The sequence below is a fragment of the Galleria mellonella genome, unplaced genomic scaffold, assembly GCF_026898425.1.
Source record: "Galleria mellonella isolate WM207_F2 unplaced genomic scaffold, CSIRO_AGI_GalMel_v1 utg87, whole genome shotgun sequence".
In the NCBI taxonomy this organism is placed as follows: domain Eukaryota; kingdom Metazoa; phylum Arthropoda; class Insecta; order Lepidoptera; family Pyralidae; genus Galleria; species Galleria mellonella.
The window spans coordinates 2,298,435-2,322,765 of NW_026442166.1; the positions used below are offsets into that span (position 1 = coordinate 2,298,435).

A 24,331-nucleotide genomic window follows, 5' to 3' on the forward strand; every position below is an offset into this window, starting at 1 on the left:
AGTTTCCAGGGGGAACCGCGAGGAGATCGACCTGGTTGGGTATGTTGCTAGCAATGGGATTCTCAGTCTCCATTACTAACAATCCCTTCCCCCCCCCCAACTTGTTCGCTATTGAAAATATAAAAAAAAGTAATATAGTAAAAAAAAGACATTTCAAATTATATTGGCATTTATTTTTTATAACTCGTACAAATTGAACTAAGCTTCTATCAAACTTAACACTTGTGGAATTCTTTATAAACTATTTATAATTCGAAACAAATTCACAAGTATGTAAGCCTCTATTGGGTGCATTTATAATAAAAAATTGGCAACATTATATTCACTAAAAGCATGTAAAAATATAATTAACCACTATAAAAATACACATTCAATTCCTTATTTTAGTCTCACTTTCCAATTCCAAGCTCAACATCCTTTCTGCTTACTTATATATTACATTCACAGTCTTTTGGAACTCATATTGTGCGTTAAATAAGACCAATCAAATTTTACACATATTTGTATGGAACAATTATTAAAAATAATAATAAATTAAAAAGAGTAATTAAAATCGGTCCACAATTGACTAAAATATCGCGTAACATTCACGATGCATGTGCGACAAAATTAATATACATTAGGACAACAACTCTTTAGACAAAGATATAAGTAATTCTAAAGTTAGGTTTTTAAAAAAAAAACCATTCATACAAATAAAATTTAACAGTACATGAAATATCTTTCCTAACGTTTTTATAATAAGAGATTGCAAATTAAGACATAGACTACATCCAGTTTGAAACCTAAAATTTTTATGTATTATTAGGAAAATTATTCCTAATTATTCTATACATGATTTTTCAATTACAAAACGCATGACATGACTTTTGGGACACATTCCAGGCTTAATTTTAAAATTGCAACTATTTCAAGTACAACTAGAAGCTGTCAAAATTGATATCTAAAATGATAGCAATAGGTAATAAATTTATTGTAAATTACACACATTTTGAATTTAAATTCGTGCACCGTGTGTTTACATATGCAAGGTAAAGTCGACATTATTAGCACCCTCTGAAGGGAACGTGCTACAAACGAAACTGTACATTGTTATCCAAAAAATAATGGATAGAAAACGGCAAAATTTTTAATTCTCATATTAAAACAATGATGCACACAGCTGTCAAGTTAGTAGTACTACTTACTACTACCAACTCTAGATTTTCTATTAGGTACATACTTTTTTTTAATTTTTCAATCCATCTTTTATTGGAAGAAACGTTCAGTTCCACTTATAGAATCTTGTAAAAGTATGCTACAAATTATCGACCTGTATATGAAAATGTTCAATGTCGTACCAGTTTATTAATAAGGAAGATTAATTTTGGCACTACTGTATGTATTTATGACGAAAAAGTATCTACTAGTAGTTGTTTATGAAGCTAGTTTCACCGTGGTTATTATTTCTTTTTTTTTTTATAAATTTTAAGGGCTATACCTTCTTTAGATATATCGATCAACCCTATTGTACGCTAAACTGATTTCTCAAATAAGATTTTATATTTTTATGCTAAGGTTTACAAATATCAGGGCTATATACTAAAATTGTGTATGAATTTTTAATACTTAAACGAATCAACTATAGTGTATTTAATGGAATATAATTAAAAAAGTAATTAAGTTTTGTCAGAACTAGCACAGAAATATATTTTAAATGAGTAACAAAACAAAATAAATTAATAGATTAATTTGTACTACTTTTGGACATCAGCAGATTGTCTATGGTATGATTCGTTTGATTGCATTTACACTTATTGCTTGTATTTCAATAATGGTTGATTCTCTTAAAATACGTATACTTATTTACATAACATATCTTTTTGAACAAAAAATTATTATTATTGGACAATTTATATGGGTAAAAAGTAAAAGTACTTATGGGTACTTTGTAAAAAAATATGAAAAAAATAAATTGATTTCCATAATTAATTTATTCCTATTCACATTTCGAAGTAGCTATACTGCTTGCCTTTTCCGAATTTCAATCATCATTTATTATAATTTATTATTATATAATTTAATATATAATATATTAATTAATTTATTGGTAATTTCAAATTATGTGGACCATATTACGAGAATAATAAAGGTATAATCCAATCATTAATTGTAAGTATAGATAGGTGATTATTAAAAAATATTAAAATTTAAAATTGATAACAGCAAGAGAGAGATTACCAAAGTATCAATTTCAGACAAAACAGTTTGTATCAACTCTCTTACTAGTGCATTCGTATATTATTATTATTATAGTTATTATATTCGTTGATTACTTTAAATATTAATTAGATTTTTATATTAATTAACTACTGATATTAATTAATTTGTCTTAATTTATTTACTTTCTAATTTTTAGGATTAGCCAACCTCACCTGTAATTGGCCATCTTAGAATATAATCATAAATAATAATTACTCTGAATAAGCTGACCTTCAAAAAAAAATTAACATTTCCATCCAGTTATAAAAAAGAAATCTTCATATAAACATAACTATTATAAATGTTTTGTCCCTTTCTGTATACCAAGTATTAAGCTAGACAAAAGAGACAAAACAATTTCAATACTTCGAAACCTTCATTAAACATTTGACACTTTTATTTATGGACAATATAGTTAGATTGTGTGAATTTAAATATAAAAAAAAAAATTAAAGATTTCCTTAGAAACTGAACTTGGTAAGTTTATATCATGCACATGCAACGATTTCTTTGATTTTTATAAACATAACAAAACTATATAAAATAAAATGGGTATTACATGTTTATCTGTACATAAAAAGTACTGTAATCTAATAGAAGTGAAACAGTTTTAAAAATCAGAATACAAAAACAAGATACATGCTTAATAACTATAATTAAATTAAAACAATATATTGAGAAATTGTAATATAAACATATTTAAAAAAAAAAAAACAATATTATAGTAGGTTTTCTGAATTTAAGGTAACCTTATTTTGGCACTCTACATTACAAATAAAAGTAACCAATCTATTAGCTCCTGTCCTCATAAGCACATACCATTGAGTGCGCGTCATTAGAGAGAGATAGATAGATACGCTTTATTGTTTCCTCCAAAAGATCACAATAGTAAACTTATTCTAGATATAAATTACAGGTAGATATACTAGCTTGTGTTTTATCTCGCTTGTAGTAAAATTACTTGGCTTACAATAAATCAGTTATCCATGTTACCCGCCATTTTATACTCATGCTAATAAGCCGAGGGAATGTGGTAACTATCGCATATAAATATTACAAAACTAAATAGATTATTAATTGAATAAGTTGTTGAATTTATTATATCGTTCCAATGACTACTTGTATTATTTGCATTACTTACAGCACACAGACAGCAACAGACACAAATGCAAAGTGAAAAAAGATAAAAAAAAGTTACATGTACAAAAAATAAAAAAACAAAAACAAAATCAGAATGCATAAAATTAGTAACAATTTTTTTTCTTCATGCGTGTGCCACAGTAATACAAAATGGCCACAACTCAGCTTTTTGCTTTGCCCTAAAAAGAGCAAAACGCTGTTATTCTGTTGTGGTCAATATCTCGGTCTTGATATCTATTTTCGAATATGTTAAAAGTTTGTTATCTATATTTTTTGGATAACAGACTTTTAACATATTCGTTATTGGACCAATATATAGATATTGCTGTATATTAATTACCCCTACTTAGTACACAAGAACGAACGAATGAGTGAATGAAATCAAAACTCATCATTATTCATTCTATCCAGTTTCAATTGCTCCAACTGTAGTTGCCTCCTTATGGACCCCAACTGGGTCAATATACTAATATTCTTACCTTCGTCGTTGGGCAACGACTTCAATATATTCTTTTGTACAGCAGGCACTTTCCATTTATCGTCGACTAATTTCATTGCATCACTCAAATTAGTATTTTCGACTTTATCCGATTGTGTTACGGGCGAATGTCGTAGAACAGGTATGGGCAAACTATCTTCGATGTCGGACGGACGCGTTACGTTCCTCTTCGCGGTATCTTTGGACCGTTCGAGTATTTTGTCGAAATTTCTTGATTTCTCGTTGTACTTTCTCTCGCCAATACTCTCTATGTCTATGCCACGGTTTTTTACATTATCTAGTCGATTCTTTAAAACGTTGTCTTTGAAATTAAGATTCCTTCTTAGGTAAGTGTCGACGTCGTAGTTCGGGGAGAAGATGGAATTGTCCGGTATGTTAGTCGAGAATGGTTTTTCTTTGTCCCGTGCGTAGTAGGATTGCAGTTTGGGTGGGTTTGTGTCGCTCCTGGAGGTGATTACGTTCCGTTTGGCGGCGACGGGCTGCGTGACGGCGCGGAGTAAACGCTTTTGTTCAGTGTCAATCTCATCTTGGAGTTCTGAACGTTTTTTCGTGAAATCTAACGCTTCGTCTTTCATCTGAAATTAATTGTGAAGTTAACAATTAAGATTGTGTTTCACAAAAAAACAAAACAACTTTAACTGTGGCAAATTATTTTAATTTTAAAACTAAAGTATTGATCCTTTCTATGGTCCAATTTGTAAGTATATCCTTTCATATAAAAAAATCGGTTTTCCAAATCGGTTTACAAGTGAAGGAGATATGTTTGTTAAAACATAAAAAAAATACAACCGAATTGAGAACTTCCTTCTTTTTGAAGTCGGTTTAAAAGTACATTTTTTTCACAAAAAAAGAGTGTCTTTTGAACACACACTAATAAACTACGACATAGTCACATTCATCATCGTATCAGACGTTATTATGGAGGTTTTGCCAGTAGTTGCCACGTTTCGCAAGCGAGTTGTCAAACTTTTTAATCGTTTTAAGAGGAAGACTGCTCTCCATCCCTTAACCGTAAAGTCCCCTTAGTCGCCTGTTTTTTTTTAATGGGTGATAATGGTATGGTAACCCCGTCTGCGCTATCGGTATACATTGGCGGGGCACCAGTGATAGATGACGGATGAGAATGTAAGCCGGTCAGTTAGCCCATCCTGATGAACTCAACTAGAATTAGCCACGATGGTTCCCAGGGGGAACCACGTGGAGTTCGACCTGACAGGTTATATTGCTGGTAATATTTACTACTTACTAATACTTACTACAAATCCCTTTCCCCCCTTACTCGCCTCTTATGACACCCACAGGAAAGGAAGAGGTGGCCTATTCTATGCCGGGACCACACGTCAACGAGATTGTAGATACGTTAACTACTCAGTTCGCTAGACGTTTTGTAGTAAGGTAGACGTATTGTTTGTATACGCGGAATAATAACATTTTATAATGTACGAGTGCGTGGTCTAAGTTATTAAGAGATGGCGGATAATATAATAATTAATGAACTTTTAGCATTTATTCAAAACAAAATAGACATTTTGGATGAACTTAGTATCATGCAAATATGTGCTTCGAATTATTCAGATTCTGAAATTGAAACGGGGAAAAATGTATTGTATTGTGCGTGTGGAAATGGATCCAGGAACATTCATAGAAAGGGCGACGACAAGAAGAAGAAAAATGTGAAAGATATCATTACAGTGCTTAAAGAAGTGGATCCAGACAAACAACCAATTTTCGTTGCGCGAGACCTAAGTCGCCTACCGTCTGTAACCTTTGACTATGTAGATGTGACTCGTCTATTGAAAGATATGTCTATGATGCGAACAGAATTAAATGAATTTCAGACGAAAGTTAGCTCCGAGTTAACTGAATTACACTTATCAATGACGATAAATAAGCAAGATAAAGACACAAGGATAAATAGCAGCCCGACGACTCCGACGAGAAATAGGAGTATTAATGCAGAGCTTCGCCCGCTACCGCCTGTCGTTGTGCCGTCGCCGGTGCACGGCGGCACGCTGGACGTGGCCGACACCGTTCATACACCGACCTATCGTGATATTGTTCACCGGACACTGTCGAGTCAAACGAAAAGCGCTCGTAAGCGGCACCGCATACATGGTACAATATCGCCTGCGAGTGCAGTGACTGGGAAGTGTGGAGTGGTTGCGCAGTTAATGTCGAAAAATATGGTAATACCTACATCTAATGAGACTCTTGAGAACAACAATAGTGAGCAATTCACTGTTGTTAAATATAAAAAACGTAAACAAAAACTTATTAATATGCGTGGTACTTTGGAAAATACGGCTAAAATTCAAGTAGCTGAATCACAGTGTTCGATTTATATTTCAAGGGCATCAAAAACTGTTACGGAGTCAAATATAAGGGCTCATATTCAGGATATGGGGGAAGAATGCTTTAATGTTGAGCTACTCAAACAAAACCGAGAGACGTCATTTAATTCTTTTAAGGTTAAAATATCAAGTAATAAAATAAATACCTTCCTAAATTCTAGTTTCTGGCCAGTAGGATTAGTATTTCGACGTTATCGAGAACGAGTGATTCGTACCGCTTCTAATAACACACTTTATGGATAAATCTAACAAGATATCTATATCCATGGCTACTTTTAATTGTAGATCGATAAAGAGATCTGTTAACCAGATTAGAGATTTGTGTAAGAGCGTTGATATCCTAGCGTTGCAGGAAACATGGTTGCTTCCTCATGATCTTAATTTGGTGAATGAGATTGACAGGGACTTTGGATGTTTTGCAAAGTCGTCTGTGGACACATCCGTTGGGTTATTGAAAGGCCGACCCTATGGAGGTGTTGCACTGATGTGGCGTAAGTCTGTTTTCTCGAAAGTGTCTATTATAGAGTGCCCTAGTGACAGACTGGCTGCTGTGCAAATTAATGTCGATGGGCATAGTATTGTCGTGATATGTGTTTATCTACCATATGATGAGGGAAGGGAAGAGAATTTGCTAGAATTTACTAACTGTTTGGGAAGTGTACAGGCGATAATAAATGACGCAGAAACGGAGGCTATTTACGTGCTTGGAGACTACAATGCACATCCTGTGTCTAGGTTTGGTAACGAGCTACTGTCATTCTGCTCAGAACAGTCACTAGTGTGTGTTGATCGAGAGTTGCTAGAGGATAGTACTTATACTCATATGAACGATGGATGTGGTACAAGGCGCTGGTTGGACCATTGTGTGGTGACAGCTGCTGCTCGTGAAACTGTCTCGGCGGCTCGTGTGGACTACGGTGTGTACTGGTCGGACCATCTCCCGCTAATAATTTTGTGTGAACTCAGTACTGTCGCTAAGAAAATAATAATTGATAATACAGATGACGTGTTGTGTGGTGTTCGCTGGGGGGAAAGGAATGTTGAGCAAATAAATTTATACTCTGACTATTGTTATGATAGATTGCAAAATTTTAAATTGTCTAGTCAATGTGTCAATTGTTGTAATAATCACTTTTGCAAAAAGCATTTATTTTTATTGGACAATTATTATAATAATATAGTACAAATTCTACAGGTTGGTGCAATAAAGTATGTAAGTCGAGGTGCACGGAAAAAGAACAAACATATATTAGGTTGGAACTACCACGTAAAACGTTTACATCAAACAGCCAAAATTTATTTTGACTGTTGGGTGCTGGGTGGTAGGCCGGTGACGGGCGATATTTATAAAAATATGGTTGATACTCGTAAGGCTTTTAAAAACAAGTTGAGGTGGTGCCAGAATAATGAGGATCAAATTAAAATGAATATATTAGCCTTGCACCAAGCGAATAAAAACTTTGGCAAATTTTGGAGAAGCACGAGACGGCTTGATTATGGATCAAGTATACCGGCTAGTATACAGGGTGAATACAATCACAAATCGATTGCTGACTTATTTTCGCGCCATTTCCTTGTGAAACCTCGTTCATGTCGTGCTGCGGTGTGCCCGCGTACGGTTAACGAAAATGTGGACAATGAATTTTTTTATTTTAGTTCAGACGATGTTGCTCGAGTAGTTCGGGCAATGAAACGTGGTAAATCTCCAGGATTTGACGGGCTAAGTGTGGAGCACATTGCACATGCGGGTGAAATTATTTTTCATGTATTGTCTGACTTATTTAATATTTGTATTAACTCGGCCTATTTGCCTAAGAATCTAATGAAAACTGTAGTGGTACCTATTCAGAAACATAAAACTAGTGACCCTTCGAATATTAACAATTATAGACCCATATCATTAGGTACAATTATTGGTAAGATACTCGAAAGATTAATTCAGCCAGAACTGCAGCGTAGTATGAAAATAGATGATGCGCAGTTTGGCTTCAGGCCTGGACTCTCGACAGATTCAGCTATATTTTGTTTTAAATCGGCCGTTCACTATTATGTCGAAAGAAGTACGTCAGTTTACGCGTGTTTTTTAGACTTAAGTCGAGCTTTCGACCTGGTAAATTATGATTTATTGTGGGAGAAACTAAATTTATCAGCTGTACCAAACAGAATTATTAATCTGTTGAGGGTCTGGTACTGTGGACAGACAAATTTTGTAAAATGGGGCAGCACCACCTCTAGTGAGCATAGACTAGAATGTGGAGTTCGTCAAGGAGGGCTGACCTCACCGGACCTCTTTAATTTATATGTAAATGACCTGATAGGGGAACTAAGGAGCGCCAAAGTAGGCTGTCATATTGGAACTACTTGTTTAAATAGTATAAGCTACGCTGACGATATGGTTCTTCTTAGTCCCTCTATCAGTGGACTAAGAAAATTGTTAGCAATTTGTGAACGTTATGCATCGAGTCATGGACTGAAATACAATGTAAAAAAAACACAAATGATGGTATTTCGGTCTGGGAGAGGACCGGAGAGGATCCCGCCAGTTTTTATAGACGGCGCTGCAGTGGAAAGAGTGGGTCAGTTCAGATACTTGGGACATATCGTGACAGAGGATCTTCGCGATGACGGAGATGTGGAACGAGAACGAAGGGCCCTGGCCGTCCGTTGCAACATGCTCGCGCGAAGGTTCGCCCGTTGCAGTCCAGATGTGAAGTTGACATTGTTTCGAGCATTTTGTCAATGTTTCTATACATGTCAGCTTTGGACAAATTGCACCAAAAGTGCGCGGAACAGCATTAGAGTGCAGTATAATAATGCATACCGCATTTTGATGAGGCTTCCGAAATACTGTAGTGCGTCGGGCATGTTTGCGGAGTCCAGGGTGAATGATTACTTCGCTATAATAAGAAATCGTGTAGCAAATTTCTGGGCTCACATTCGGAATTCAAAGAATGAAATCCTCAGCACATTGTCCCAGTGTCTGAACAGTCCCATTCAAAAGTATTGGTTGTCCGTGCACCAAGACAGGAACATTAAATAATGTTCTCTTGCTTCTTGCTGTATTATTATTTAATTTACTTTACTTTTTATAAATTATAAATTTTCTACATATATTTTAATTTTTATGTTTTTCTTTTTGTATGTTTTGATTGTTATATTTTTATATGTTATCCGTGCACGTTGTAATACAATTGTACCTCTATGGGCTAAGTACCTGATAATAAAGAATTATTATTATTATTATTATTATTAAGTTGGGGGAAGGGATTGTTAGTAATGCGGATCACCACTCCTATTGCTAACAATGTACTCTAACAGGTCGACCTCCCCGTGGTATCTTCTGGAAACCATCGTGCTGACTTCCAAGTGTATTCATCACGATGGGCTAACTGACCTGCCTTTTCATTCTCACCTATCATCCCTCACTGGTGTCCCGCCAGCGTATACCGTTAGCGCAGGCGGAGTTACCATTCCATTATCATCCATAAAAAGTTAAAGTATTTTAATTTAAAACGCGGAATTGTGTATCTATATATGGATTTTGCTATAGGTATTTCAGTTCATATAGCTCGACTTACAGTGTTGTTAATCTCGTGTTGCTTCCCTATCTCCCTCTCGTGCGCCAGTCGCAGCATCCGCAACTGTTCCTCGAGACGACGCATCTCTGCTTGCTCTAGCATCCTACATACAATGTAAAAAGAAATTAACAGATATTTTTTTCGCAAATGCCTTAACAAATAAAGAGTAACTCTCAGCTACTACCATAAAGTAGATATGTACCAACAAACAAACACTCAAACATTTACATAAAATCTAGTATTTAAAAGAACGATTTAATATCTTTTTCTTTATTTTGTAATTTTTAAGCGAACAAAAATCATATTCTACTATAAATATTTTTTAATTAAATTTTTAACACTAATTATTATTATTTCAGCCGTTAACTGTCCACTGCTGGACATAAGAGGTTCTCATAAGGGAAGTTTCGCCAGTAGTTGCCACACTTGGCAGGCATGTTGGCAATTGCAGTTGGGCTTTAAGAAATGTTTTAAGAGGGACACTGCTGCCCATCACTCGCCCTAATTTACACTAATTTGCAAAGATAATTTATGACAAATTTTACTTCTGGCACCGCTAGATGGCGTTGTACGAAAACTAAGACAACAAAAACTGAAAACGTCATTTTATACTACTCGATCGTAGGTTACTATCATTATGGTATATAGTAATGACATATCTCTCTCTACTCACTTCTCTCTCGTCTTTCTCTCTTCTTTTATTCTCTGTTGCTCCAGGATTTGGTTCCTGAGCTCTTGTTGGTAGAACAGACGACGCTCGGCCGCTTCCTGAACAAACATTATGTTAATGGCTTACCAGCTGTGACCTACCCATGTACCAAAGTCAATTCAAATCCGTTCAAGCGTGACAGAGTAACAAACATACATACATTTTTAAAAAAATTTGCATTTATTTGGCACGCGCCGTCGGAGATGTGGTGAGTGCGAAAGCGAACCCATGTCTCCGACATATGGCACCTCGAGGGCATATCGTCTGGTTTTTGGTGGGTACACTCCCACCTTACGGGGGGATTCCCACAGTACCCATTCACCTCCCACAAGGGGTATGGGTCTGCATAAAGCATTTTCCAGATGATAAAAAAAAATATTTGGCACGCGGGAAAAGTAACGAGAAACAACTAGTAATTAATAAACTTAATGACAATTTTAGAAAAATAAAAAAAAAAAAAACTGTTTTCAAATAAACATTTTTAATTAGAATTTTCATGAAGGATTATTTATCATTGATATAGTCATACATAGGGAACATAGTTTTTTTTTTATTGGATAATAATGGAATGGTAACTCAGAAAGAGTTATAGGTGAAAGAACTTTTAAAATAGATCGAGTAGTCTTTAAGTTTACTCGATCTTATAACGATGTAGATTTTACAAACACCCAAATATTACTCTATACAATATAAATATAGACAATCCAGAAAAAAAGTGCAAAAAAAAATAAATAATAATACCACCTTCTCGGCCTGCAAGTTCCGCCGGTGTATAGCGTCCGCGTCCAGCAGTCCACCCTCGCGCCGCAGCCGACCGCCCGCTGCAACGCAATGCAATAAACTTTATTTACTAAACTGCATTTACAATGCAAGTGGTTGCATAAAAACTAATGATATACCGAGTAATTACATAGATATTTTTATTTTAGTTTTAATATGAAATTGTTGTTTTATATATTTCGCTTTTTGTTTTTCTTTTTGTTGCTTTTTTTTATTTTCATTCTTTTATCTCTTTCACTGTGTATTATGTGTATGTTTGTATTGTAATTTGTGTGCTGTAAGTAATGTAAATAAATTATCTATCTACCTATCTATGTTTTTTTGAATTTAACCACACGGTGATTAGATATAAAAATAATCACCGTGTGGTACCCAACGGAAAATGGGGCATCCCTTCCTTTCCCCGAGGGTGTCGTAAGAACGAAAACGTTCCACTAAAGGAACTTAAAGGGAGGGACAGCAGCGTACCTCTTAAAACATCACCAAATGCTATTTGCAAGACCTCCCTTTATGGGAGAGGCTTGTGTTCAGCAGTGGACAGTTAACGGCTGATATGGTGATGAATATGATGATGATTATGCTGATGTGTGTTATCCAGATCTTAATGAAGATCTTCTCGATAAGCTGGACCGTCTCCTCAACCAAGCTATACGCTTTATCTTCAACCTCCGCAAATTCGATCACATTTCTTTATATCGGTCTCAGCTCAAGTGGCTTTCCATTCGTCAACGCAGAAACGTTAGAACTCTTTGTACCCTCTACACTCTTCTTCGAAACCCCCAGTCTCCTAACTACTTAAGGAGTAAATTCCATTATCTTTTTGAAACTCACGAACGTAACCTTCGTTCCAATAATACTCTCCAATTATCCTTCCCCTCTCACCGTACTGGTTACGCTTCAAACTCTTTTCTCCTACATTCTTCACGACTCTGGAACGCGCTTCCTGATGCCATTAAGAGACTACCGACTAAACCGTCTTTCAAAAAAAGCGTTAACGCACACTTTTTATTTTTATCCGAACAGTAAGTACTTTATATTATTCTCAATTTCGTGTATAATATAGTGTATGTCATATATGTGTAAGTATATTTGTTATTTATATATATTTATTCGTTTATATATGTAATTTTAGTACGTATGTATATCAATAATTAGTAGTACCGCATTCGAGTATTCTGACACTTCCCTATGGTTGACTGGGAGAGAATGCTTTTAGCATTAAGTTCGCCATGTACACATATTTGTACTAATGAATAAATAAATAAATAAATAAATAAATATAAATCTAAAATATGCTAATCTAAATACGACCAATATTATACAGAGTAAAATCATCAAAGACGCCTTTTGTATCTCTCTATCTTTTTAAGAGCTGCGCTCTTGTCGGTGGAGCTCTTGCCACTCACTACGATTTTCAGCGAGTCTCTTCACCTCTTGATATGACACGACGCGCCTTTTGTATCATTTGGCATTAAACATTTTCCGTATTTATTATTTAATTAACGCAATAAAGTGTAAAATAAATAAATTCGAAATCATAAGCATGCCGCAAGATGACTAAGAATGTTCCATCACCAAGACTTTTCATCGAAGAATTTTTCCCCAAAAAAAAAAAATAGTTCAAAAGCGACTTCCTGTACTAACTTAATAAGTGAACACGCGGTAATAAGGCCGGAGATTCGAATTGTCCATAATGGCACACCCCGGACACTTATCAGATATGTCATACATGTTAAAATTATGTGATTATTTTTTATATTGTAAATACAAATAATAAATTACAAAATTGCACAATTGAAGCATGCTTACACTTACTGTCGTAGTCTCCGCAGCTGCGGCGCCTGCTGTCCCCCGGCCGCCCCCAGCCGGCTGTCCCCGGACCGCATCCACCCCGCCCGTCCACTGTGCGGGGGGACAGCTCGCGCTCCGCTTCTGTCAAGCGAGTCTTACACGGGGACAGTGGCAACTGTGAAATACACTGTATATCGTTAAGATTGCGTTCCACAAATAATTCAAGATTGGTGACCCACAAAAAAATACACTTTTTTTTATGCAACTTAGAATAGCCAAACACTTTATCCGGTGCGTCATAGTACAATTTTGAATTGACACAATGAGTCGGCGCAGTAGAATGCACTGTCCCATGCGTGTTTCAACCGTGAAGCAGTTGTGTTTGCATGGCTGTGTTTCGGTTTGAAGGTTGGGATATAGCGTGAATTTACTGGGTACAGCGGAATAACACCTGAGTCCTCAGGAGTGGCAACGCATGGGGGGGGGGGGTATCATGGGCGAAACAGTATACTCTATTATGTCCATGGTACTGCTCATGTCTATAGTCGACGGTTACCACTTTCCATCAGGTGGGCCGTCAGCTTGTTTGCCATTCTGAATTGTATAAAAAAAATCTTGAGTTACTGTGTTAACGCAAGAAAAATCGTTGACTTATCTATGCCTAATTTAAAAGTCGAATCGCCTGTATTGTTTTCACAAAAAAAGTAAGAGAAGTAATCATTTTCTAGTTATTATACTAGCATTCTCACGTATAACCGTAAGACATGCATTGAAAAATAATATATAAACTCTGCCTACCCAGAATAACAGGGCGAATAACAAGTTAAAGTACAAATAAAAAAAGTGTAGTTACAGGGAAACTAAACAATATCGCGTTGTAAAAACACACCAGCGCCATCTATTGACTACACTTGGTACTAAAACTGTTGTATACTTATATATATAAAAAATTACTCACATGGAAAAAGTCATGATCTTCTGTCTGTACGGCGACTGAGAGCGGGCTCGTGATGCTGTCCACTTGTACGCCCGTGTCCACTTTACTGGAAACAACGGGTTTGACAATAATCTACTAATAGTATATTAAATCCTTTAATGTGTCCAATATAAATTATTTTGAATAAAACACAATTATGAATTTTTTTTTTATACGATTTAGAATAGCAAACAAGCTGACGGTCCACCTGATGGAAAGTGGTAACCGTCGCCTATAGACATGAGCAGTACCATGGACATAACAGAGTATACTGTTTCGCCCATGATACCCCCATGCGTTGCCATTCCTGAGGACTCAGGTGTTATTCCTCTGTACCCAGTAAATTCACGCCATATCCCACCCTTCAAACCGAAACACAGCCATGCAAATACAACTGCTTCACGGTTGAAACACGAATGGAACAGAGGTACCCAAACAATCGACTTTTGTACAAAGTCTCCCTCTGGTGATGAATGTGAAAGTGAGTTTGTTACTATATATCGCCTTATACTTAACCAATTACTATAAAATTTGTTATATGCGTACTATGTATATATATTTTTTAATAGATGAAAATGGAATGGTAACCTAGCCCATGCTATCGGTATACACCGACGAGGCACCAGTGGAAGATGATAGGTGAGAATGAATGCAGGTCAATTGGCCCACCATAATTAAGTCGACAAGAATTAACCGTGATGGTTTCCAGGAGGAACCACGTGGTGGTCGACCCGAGAGGGTATATCACAACTTAGTTTATTGCTATGATATATATTTATATGATGAACTAAAGTTATAATATTTTTTTCTCAAACATGCTTGGAAATGTGAGCAATATTTTGACAATCTTCTTCGAGATAAATCAAAATTGGCGTACTGGCCAGATACATGCGGGTAGCGGCCAGCAAAAGTTGTATGAAAATCCATATCTGTCGTGTTTTGCGAAATTACTATATAAACTCATATCTGTCCTGTAATTTAAAAATGGAATGACCTTTTACTTCGAAACATGGCTACCAAGGAGGTAACTAATAAAAGGTTTTATTTAAATTTCGAACTGGTTTGCAAATAGAAAGCTGTTTATTGAAAAAAAAAAAAACAAAGGAACATTATGGCGCCTGAAAAATTATTATTGTTCGTTATTCGTCATTGAATTTAAAAAGTAAAATTGTGTTTTTGATTTCCGCGCATTGTTTGAGAAAAGTACTATACAAGCCTTGGCCACAACTAGGCATTGATGGACTCACGTATGTGTGCCTCGGCTGCGCCTCGGCCTACATTTGCACGTTCATCCATCAATGCCTCAGTTGCTGGCCGCTTCAGTAATGTACTATTACTTAAATCTATTAAAAAATAAGTTTATATTGGCCCTTATAATAAAGATTTCGCTGTTACCTTAAATTAAAATTTCATTTTTAGAGGCAGATTTAGAGATCAATAGCACCTCAGAACTGACTTCAATGGCAGATTGAATACCTACTTGGAATAATACGCATCGTTTGTGCCATAACAAATACTGGCTCGTCGCGTGTCCGGGTTGTACTGCTGTCGGTTTAGAGTCTCGCTCTCCCTCTGCCTCTCTTCCCGCTCTCTTTCCCTCTCTTCTAGCTCTCTTTCCCTCTCCTCCCGCTCGCGACGCTCCCTCTCCGCATTTTCTTTGGCCTCTTGTTTCTTTTTCGCTTGCTGGAAGCATTCATGATGAATCAGGTTTTCCTTCAAATTCTCAATTCAATTGTATTTTTTTTGTGGCCAACGTTGCCAAAAGGGATATATATTCTTCCCCTAATTTAAAGCAAAAATAATAATAACATTTACGAATGTTTGGAGATTTTTTTTATACAACTTAGAATGGCAAACAAGCTGACGGCCCACCTGAAGGAAAGTGGTAACCGTCGCCTATAGACATGAGCAGTACCTTGGACATAACAGAGTATACTGTTTCGCCCATTATAGCCCCCATGCGTTGCCATTCCTGAGGACTCAGGTGTTATTCCTCTGTACCATGTAAATTCACTGCCATATCCCACCCTTCAAACCGAAACACAGCCATGCAAACACAACTGCTTCACGGTTGAAACACGAATGGGACAGAGGTACCGAAACAATCGACTTTTGTACAAAGTATCCCTCTGGTAAAAAAAATCTCCGTCGCTTAATGGTATACTCTGACGGATTACTAGCGAGGTTAAATGAGGATGAACTTAGGTCAGTCCATGGTACTGCTCATGTCTATAGGCGACGGTTACCACTTTCCATCAGGTGGGCCGTCAGCTTGTTTGCCATTCTAAGTTTTATAAATAAAAAAACTGTCAGTTATGAGGTCTAAAAATCCCATTGCTAGCAACATACCCCATTAAATCGACCTCCACCTGGTCCCTCCTGGAAATCATCGTGCTGAATTCCTGGTGCATTCATCACAATAAGCCTGCCTTTCCATCCTCACCTACCATCCCTCACTGGTGCCCCGCCAGCGTATACCGTGAAGCATCAGAGAGTACACATTCCATTATCACCCATTATAAAAATATACAATGCGAGCTCACCTGGTCGAGATACTCTCTGTACTGCTGCTGCCTCAGCTTGCGCAGCGTGTTCCGCCTCCGTTCGTACTCGCCGAGCCCTAGCAGCACATCGCCCGAGCTCCTCTCGCCGCGGATGAGCGGGTTGTTCGGGGAATACTCGCCCGCCTTCAGCATCACTGGCAAGCCGAGGTAACGCTGCAAATTGAGAACAGCTTCTTTTTACGGAAATCTTTGTTCCTCTATTGCAGAACTAGAAATATTATTATCTGCTGAGAAGATCCCGCAAGGAACTCAACAGTAACTCTTTTAAATCTCTGTTAACATTATGTGAATTTATTTAAATGTACCTACTATATCTAAAATTACATGGTCGCATGGAAAAAGCCCATGCTCGATCGGGAATTGGGGATTAGTGTATTTAAGACTAGCTGTTTCTCGTAGCGTTGCCCGCGTGAATCTGTATTAAAGTATTCTATGTGTTAAGTTAGAATATAACTTAACCATGTACCGAATTTCATTCAAATCCATTCAACAATTTAAGCATGACTGGTTAACAAACATCTTTACAAACTTGTACATTATAATTGTATATTAGTTTTACTTTTTTTTTTTAAATTATTTATAATGTGATTATTTTCCAGAAGAGGCCTAGCCGCATAACAACCATGAATAAGGGAGAAAGGGATTGTTAGTAATGAAGACTAAAAATCCCATTGCTAGCAGCTAGTACAGCAATATTGGGTATATACAAGGTCGACCTCCTCGTGGTTCCCCCTGGAAACTATCATGGTTAATTCCTGTTGAATTCATCATGATGGGCTAACTGGCCTGTTTTCATTCTCATCTATCACCCTTCACTGGTGCTCCGTCAGCGTGTCCCGTTAGCGCAGGCGGGGTTACCATACCATTATCACGCATCAAAAAAAAACCATGAATAATAATAATCATTTTATTTGTCTTTTAAATAAGTTTAAAACTTTCTAAAGATTCAAATTTATTTTTGAGAAGACGAGGTAAAACGGTCTGTCTCAGAAGTGGTCGTAACTACCCCCCCCCCTCCTACCGCTGTTTTTCCATAGCCTTTATCCATTTGTAATTTTTTTAATAAATTCTTTTCTTTTTTCAAGTAAAATAAGCGCGTAGAATATGTACTTTTAGACATATTTTTTGTTCATAGTTGAAAGCTACGCTTCTGATTTTAAAATTGTCATCAGATATTTCTGAAGTGTGCATGGCCACAATAATAACACATAAGAAAACTAATAAAATCTAATCTGTACGCAAAAGCACCCGTACACGATCTTCAATTATCGCGTGTTAGTAAACAATTTATCATAGTCAGCGTAATGAGTTAATTGGTCGGCACTGTATATGCAAACTAACGCTACATTCTTCACGCCTGTACGATGGAAAAACTCGATGACACGCTAAGTTCGTCTTTGAGTTTTTGCAATGTATTTAACAATTTGCAATTTGCTGCTATTACGTTTATCAATCGCAATCCAGATTGAATTTTTATGTGGTCGCCCTTTTGTTTGGCTTTACATTAATATGAATTGCAATATTTAAGTACGATTAGTACATGTTCCACGTTAAAAAAACAGTTACTTTAACTAATTTCTTTACTGAAGATCAGACAGTATGGCTTAGTTTCCTTTGCCTTTCCCATTGTAAATAAATGAACACTACTACTTATTACTTACTTTAATATTCTTAATTTAATATCGAGCAAATAATCTGTTTGTTCTTAATTTAAAACATAATGAAACACCTATAAACGGGACGTTGCTTCATTGAATTAGATTTAGAATATTCGAATTTAGAACACGGAAACATGTTTGTAAATAGAACTTACTTCGCAATAGGCAGGATTCTGCACACAGAAGTACGATTTATAATTCAGATTTTGTTCCACAAAAAAAAAACCGACACCAATCATAGTTATTTTGATTTAAAAACTATACTACTCATCCAATTTTGATAAAATAACTGTGGAATCAATCTGTAATATCCTTTCAGAGAGATAAAGAATTTTTCAAATCGATCATAAGGACAGACTTAGAGAAATTAAATATAATTTAATTTAAATATAGAATCAAACACCTCCTTTTTTTTAAATCTGTTAAAAATAGTAGGTACTATGAGTTCAGAATTACCAAGACACTGACAAAAAAAAAATAGATGAATTGAGAAATTTGAAGTAAAATTTTTAATTATTATTATTGGATCGTATATTTTTAGCTTCTAGGGCATCCTTATTACATTTTGTACTATGAAAACTTCCGTAAATAATCCGCCTAAAGTGAATAATCTATTGCGTGGTTTATAGATTTTTTTATCAGTGGAGTGCATTATTGATTTGAACATGCGTAGGTTTATTTCGACGTAGGGACTTATCATGAAATATGCCCCATATTAGTCGATGGGTGAAAATGGAACGATAACCCCGTCTGCGTCACCAAAGGGAGACTTTGTTCAAAAGTCGATTACTTGGGTACCTCTGTCCCATTCGTGTTTCAACCGTGAAGCAGTTGTGTTTGCATGGATGTGTTTAGGTTTGAAGGGTGGGATATGGCGTGAATTTACTGGGTACAGAGGAATAACACCTGAGTCCTCAGGAATGGCAACGCATGGGGGTATCATGGGCGAAACAGTATACTCTGTTATGTCCATGGTACTGCTCATGTCTCAGGCGTCTCAGGCGACGGTTACCACATTCCATCAGGTGGACCGTCGGCTCGTTTACCAATCTAAGTTATATAAAAAATTTTTTTGGTATACGAAAACTCCAGCCTGTAGAGGATGAAAGTATTAGGATGAAGTTATTTGACTCATTAGAATTTGGGACGTATTCATCAAGAATTCACGATGATTTCCAGAAGGATTACTTCGAATTACAGAAGGCATCCATGCAGTAAATAATCCTTCTCTAAGTAATCTCCAGATCGATCTGATAGGGTGTATTACTAACAATGGGGACTAACATCCCCATCACTAAACCTTTTATCCCCCTCGCCATTAAGTAACAGTTGGATACAGTATTATGGACAACATAAAATTATTTGTCGTTTCACAATCTATGTTTTTCTTGAGGTGAAATGATGAATTTAAATGTGTATATACTACATATATTACGTGTTGTATAGGTTTAAAAAATCCAATGAACACTGGTCCCCAACAAAATTCCCATTACGTTAAATTTAAATTCCATTAAAATTGTTACTGTTTTTTTTTTTTTATTTTGTTCTGACAAAAGCCGAATTTGACTCCGTAAAAAACACCTTTTTAATGGTAATAAAATAATATCTTGTAATTGTACAAATTCTCGGATGCTAATATTTATTTTTATAATAAAATATTATTGATCGTCAAATATATAACGCTTGTTTCAACTTTCTTTTTACGTTAAAAAATTTTGGTGTTTAGGCGACTGAATAATAATAATACCTTAATATTCGAAGTTTGAGCAACAATGTCCTTCTTAGAACATCAACAAATCTCTACTCTCTGCTTTGACCTTCAATATAAAAACTGTAACACGCAGTTCTAAAACATTTGCCTTTATAAGAACAATACATCGTATTATAACCCGCTCATCCGTATGTGTCGTACTTTTAATGAATTTTCCGCTAAATGTCCTCAAATTGATATCTTCAACTCACGTCTAAACACCTTCCAAAACATTTTACAAACAGCCATCAAGTCTCTTTGACATGTCCATTGTTTTATGTATTTTTATTATTTGCATGTACTTCGTTGTCATATAACTTTATAATTTAACACTGTTTGCCGACTGCTTTAACCATGCTGTGTGTACACCTGTCTGGGTCTCAATCTAGTTCAATCTGTTTTCTTTATATAATATATATAATGTTATTGATTGTAACCTGTTGTGTATACCTTTAATAAAGAAAAAAAAAGCTAACTACAGTTGCCAACCCGCTTGCCAAACGTAGCAATTACTGGCAAAAAAACTCCAAAAGGGGAGACCTAGACCTATGTTCAGCCGTGGACAGCTAACAGCTGCTATAATGATGAAGTAACCAAATATATCTTACATTTTATGAATGTAAGACATATTTGGTTACAATGTACTCTAACGCAGTTCCCCTTGGAAACCACCGTGGCGTATAAGTAGTATACACATATTATATTTTGATATCCTAAATAAACACCATAATTATTTTATTATACCAATTCCAAGTACGAAACAAGTACAAATGTTGTATCCTTCGCATGTTATCGAGTGTTGGATCTTTCAGAAAGTTTTACGGCCAGGTCTAGTTCTGTCGACCTAATTTCGCGATGGTAGATATAAAAGTCATTGGACACGCAAAGCAGACGAAGTTATTAACTTTGACAATGCTTTATTTGAAAGTTTGGGATGTCATTAGTCATCATATTTTTAAATCGTGATGATGAACTCCAACTCGAGGATTGGCTGATTTTTTTTAATGGCTGATAATAATAACTCCGCCTGCGCTAACGGTATACATTGGCGGGGCACCAGTGAGAGATGACAGGTGAGGATGAAAGCAGGTCAGTTAGCTCATCGTGAAGAATTCCACGACAATAGCCACGGTGATTTCGAAGGGGAACTGCGTGAAGATCGACCTGATAGAGTACATCGTTGGCAGTAGGGCTATTAGACCCCATTACTAACAATCCCTTCCCCTCAGGATTGGCTGTTATATAATAGTTTTTATACCATTCATATTTCACTAAAAAAATCCATGTACTTGTACTTATACTAGAGATACAATTGGTGCTTACATTTTTGAACCAACTTCAAAAAAAGCAGGTTATACATGAATCATAATGTTTGTTTAAATAATATATTAATTTGGACAACTATTGTACAAGTTTATAATATCTGTTTACTGTAATAAATTAAAATAAAGGATTATATGTTACAAATAGTTAACAGAAATATAACGTAGAATATGTATTTAATTTTTTTATATTGTTAATATTTGCACGTCAACACAGGCAAGATGTATATGGGCAATATAAACTTTTTTTTTATACAACTTAGAATAGCAAACAAGCTGACAGTCCACCTGATGTAAAGTGGTAACCGTCGCCTATATACATGAGCAGTACCATGGACATAACAGAGTATACTGTTTCGCCCATGATACCCCCCATATGTTGCCATTCTTGAGGACTCAGATGTTATTTCACTGTATATTATATATACTTTTATATAAAGTAAATACATATTTTTATATGATTTTCATTAAATAATAAATATACAGTATATTAATCAACGTAACCCATTCCTTAAAGTGGTATTAGTATCCAATAATAGGGTCTCGAAAGAAGTTTTATCCTCCTAGAAAAAATCTTGTATTACTAAAAAATAAAATGTTAAAATTTGTGGAAAATGAGAACGACCTGTATTCTCTACTAAAGGCACTATATAATACAAGGTATATACCATTGATATAAATTGTTCTTTTTTTCATGAATATTTTTTTTTTTTATTATTATTATTTTTTGCACCACAATTTTTTTCTAGAATTTTTTCAAACCCTATTTATAAATACTAATATCGTTTTTAACGGGTTACGTTAATTAACATATTGTATAACATTTTTTTTCCAAATATTCTCTGTAATTAAAATTCAAAAGCCATCTATTATCGCCAAAAATTTAAAAACAATTGTCATACTTGAAGAGAGTAACTAGTAACTAGGACACATGCGTCTACTCATCTCACTTCACTCATCGGCGCGATCTACCGCAACAGATCGACCTCCACGCGGTCTATCATAGAACAATCATTGTTAATTCCCGCCGTATCCTTCACTATTACACCGCCATCATATAATATCGATAACGCAGCCGGAGTTACCGTGTTATTTTTATCCATTTAAAAAAATAAAATCTCTTCGTGATATAGTCTCTATATTAGTCTAGACGGTGCACTAATAGCTTGGATCACATCACCAAACAACCTCGTTCAGGTCTAACTAAGTCAACGTACAACCGTCATGGTTAATATGCACCGACTGACACGCGATCGCAAGCAACATACTCTCAAACAAAAGTTCGCGCGTTGCTTCGGTGGCGGTGTTTTTTTTTAATAGCTGATAATGAAATGGTAACCCCACCCTCGCTATCGGTATACACTGGGGGGGGGGGGGGGTTACCAGTGAAGAATGATTGGAGAGGATGAAGTCAGGCCAGCTGGTACATCGCGACGAATTTGACAATAATCACGATGGTTTCCAAAGAGAACCGCGTGAAGGTCGACCTGTTAGATATTTGCTGACAATCCGTTCCCTATTTCAGCCGTTATCTGTCCATTGGTGAACATAGGCCCCTCCCATAGCCTGTCATAAGGCCAGTATTTGCCACGCTTGACAGACGAATTGGCAACCGCAGTTTGGCCTATGGTGATGTTTTAAGAGAGACAAAATTTGATGATGGGCCAACTGACCTGCTTCATCTTCACTTATCACCACTCATTGTTGCTCCAATATATACCAATAGCGGTATATACCAATAGCGCAGGCAGGGTTACCATTCCATTCTCATCCATAAAAAAAATGGCTGAAATGATGAATGACGTTCAAAAGATATTATTTTTACGCGTGTAACGGGAGGTCATTTAGTTTCCCCACAAAGGAATGAGGGTAATGAGTTATTGTGCGTGTCTGCGGAATATTCAGCGTCAAAATAAATTCCATTTGACAACGAATGCTGGGGCATGTCGGAATGACAGATGAATCGTAGGAATGGCGTGAATTTACAGGGTACAGAGGAATAACACCTGAGTCCTCAGGAATGGCAACGCATGGGGGTATCATGAGCGAAACAGTATACTCTGTTGTGTCCATGGTACTGCTCATGTATATAGGCGACGGTTACCACTTTCCATCAGGTGGACCGTCAGCTTGTTGGCCATTTTAAGTTGTATAAAAAAAATTTTTACTGACAGTAATAAAAATAGACCATGCTTTCATCATCCTATATAATAATTTTATAAATAGATAGATAGATAGATACTCTTTATTGTTTCCTCCAAAAGATTACAATAGTAAACTTATTATAAATATAAACAATTACAAGAAATAATCACAATAAGAAAACAATGGGCAAGCTTATCGTTAAAAGCGATCTCTTCCAGGCAACCTTTGGATGGAGAGGAGTAATTATAAACAATTTGGTGGGAGGCACGATGAAAAATTCTGTTAGTTCTAAATATGGAGATATGATACATGTAATAATATAAAGATACTAGCTGACCCCGTAAACGTTGTTTTACTACTTATTGAGAAATATAAATATAAAAGGGTAAAAATTTGAAGCTGTATGTAGTTTTCGGTGCTTAGTCATAATAAAATAAAAATAAAAAATGTCAAAAAATAAAAAAAATATATTTAGGGGTGGGTCACCCTTATCATTGAGGGGTATGAAAAATAGATGTTGGCCGATTCTCAGACCTACCCAATATGCACACAAAATTTCATGAAAATCGGTAAAGCCGTTTCGGAGGAGTTCGGTAACAAACACCGTGACACGAGAATTTTATATATAAGAAAGATATCCCTACTCATTATATATAATAATATAATAATAATAATTTATTTATTTGCTAGAAATGTGGTTATAATAATGGTCTTAAATATAATAGATCTACACATTTCGCCTTATCTAAAGGCATGCAAATTTAGTATTATAATTTAGTGGCTTACGTATATTAATAGCCTACAAGGATCAATCCATAAATATTGGC

The 24,331-nt window shown here is 35.8% G+C and overlaps 1 protein-coding gene across 6 annotated transcripts in view; it reads right to left on the reverse strand.

The window, feature by feature from the left end:
- Positions 1-151: 151 nt before the first annotated feature.
- Positions 152-24,331, reverse strand: part of LOC113513687 (zinc finger CCCH domain-containing protein 13-like) — a 43,048-nt gene continuing 18,868 nt past the window's right edge. For 3 of the 6 annotated variants that reach the window (XM_052902098.1, XM_052902103.1, XM_052902101.1), the window contains 8 exons: positions 16,609-16,782; positions 15,546-15,748; positions 14,048-14,132; positions 13,108-13,276; positions 11,263-11,339; positions 10,483-10,577; positions 9,810-9,912; positions 152-4,455 (listed from right to left, as the gene is read on the reverse strand). In XM_052902098.1, the coding sequence (XP_052758058.1) occupies positions 3,763-4,455; positions 9,810-9,912; positions 10,483-10,577; positions 11,263-11,339; positions 13,108-13,276; positions 14,048-14,132; positions 15,546-15,748; positions 16,609-16,782 (1,599 nt within the window). In that variant the 3' untranslated portion in view covers positions 152-3,762. Of the gene's footprint in view, positions 4,456-9,809; positions 9,913-10,482; positions 10,578-11,262; positions 11,340-13,107; positions 13,277-14,047; positions 14,133-15,545; positions 15,749-16,608; positions 16,783-22,309; positions 22,578-24,331 lie in introns of those variants that run through there. The other 3 variants (XM_052902102.1, XM_052902099.1, XM_052902100.1) reach the window with 3 other exon arrangements.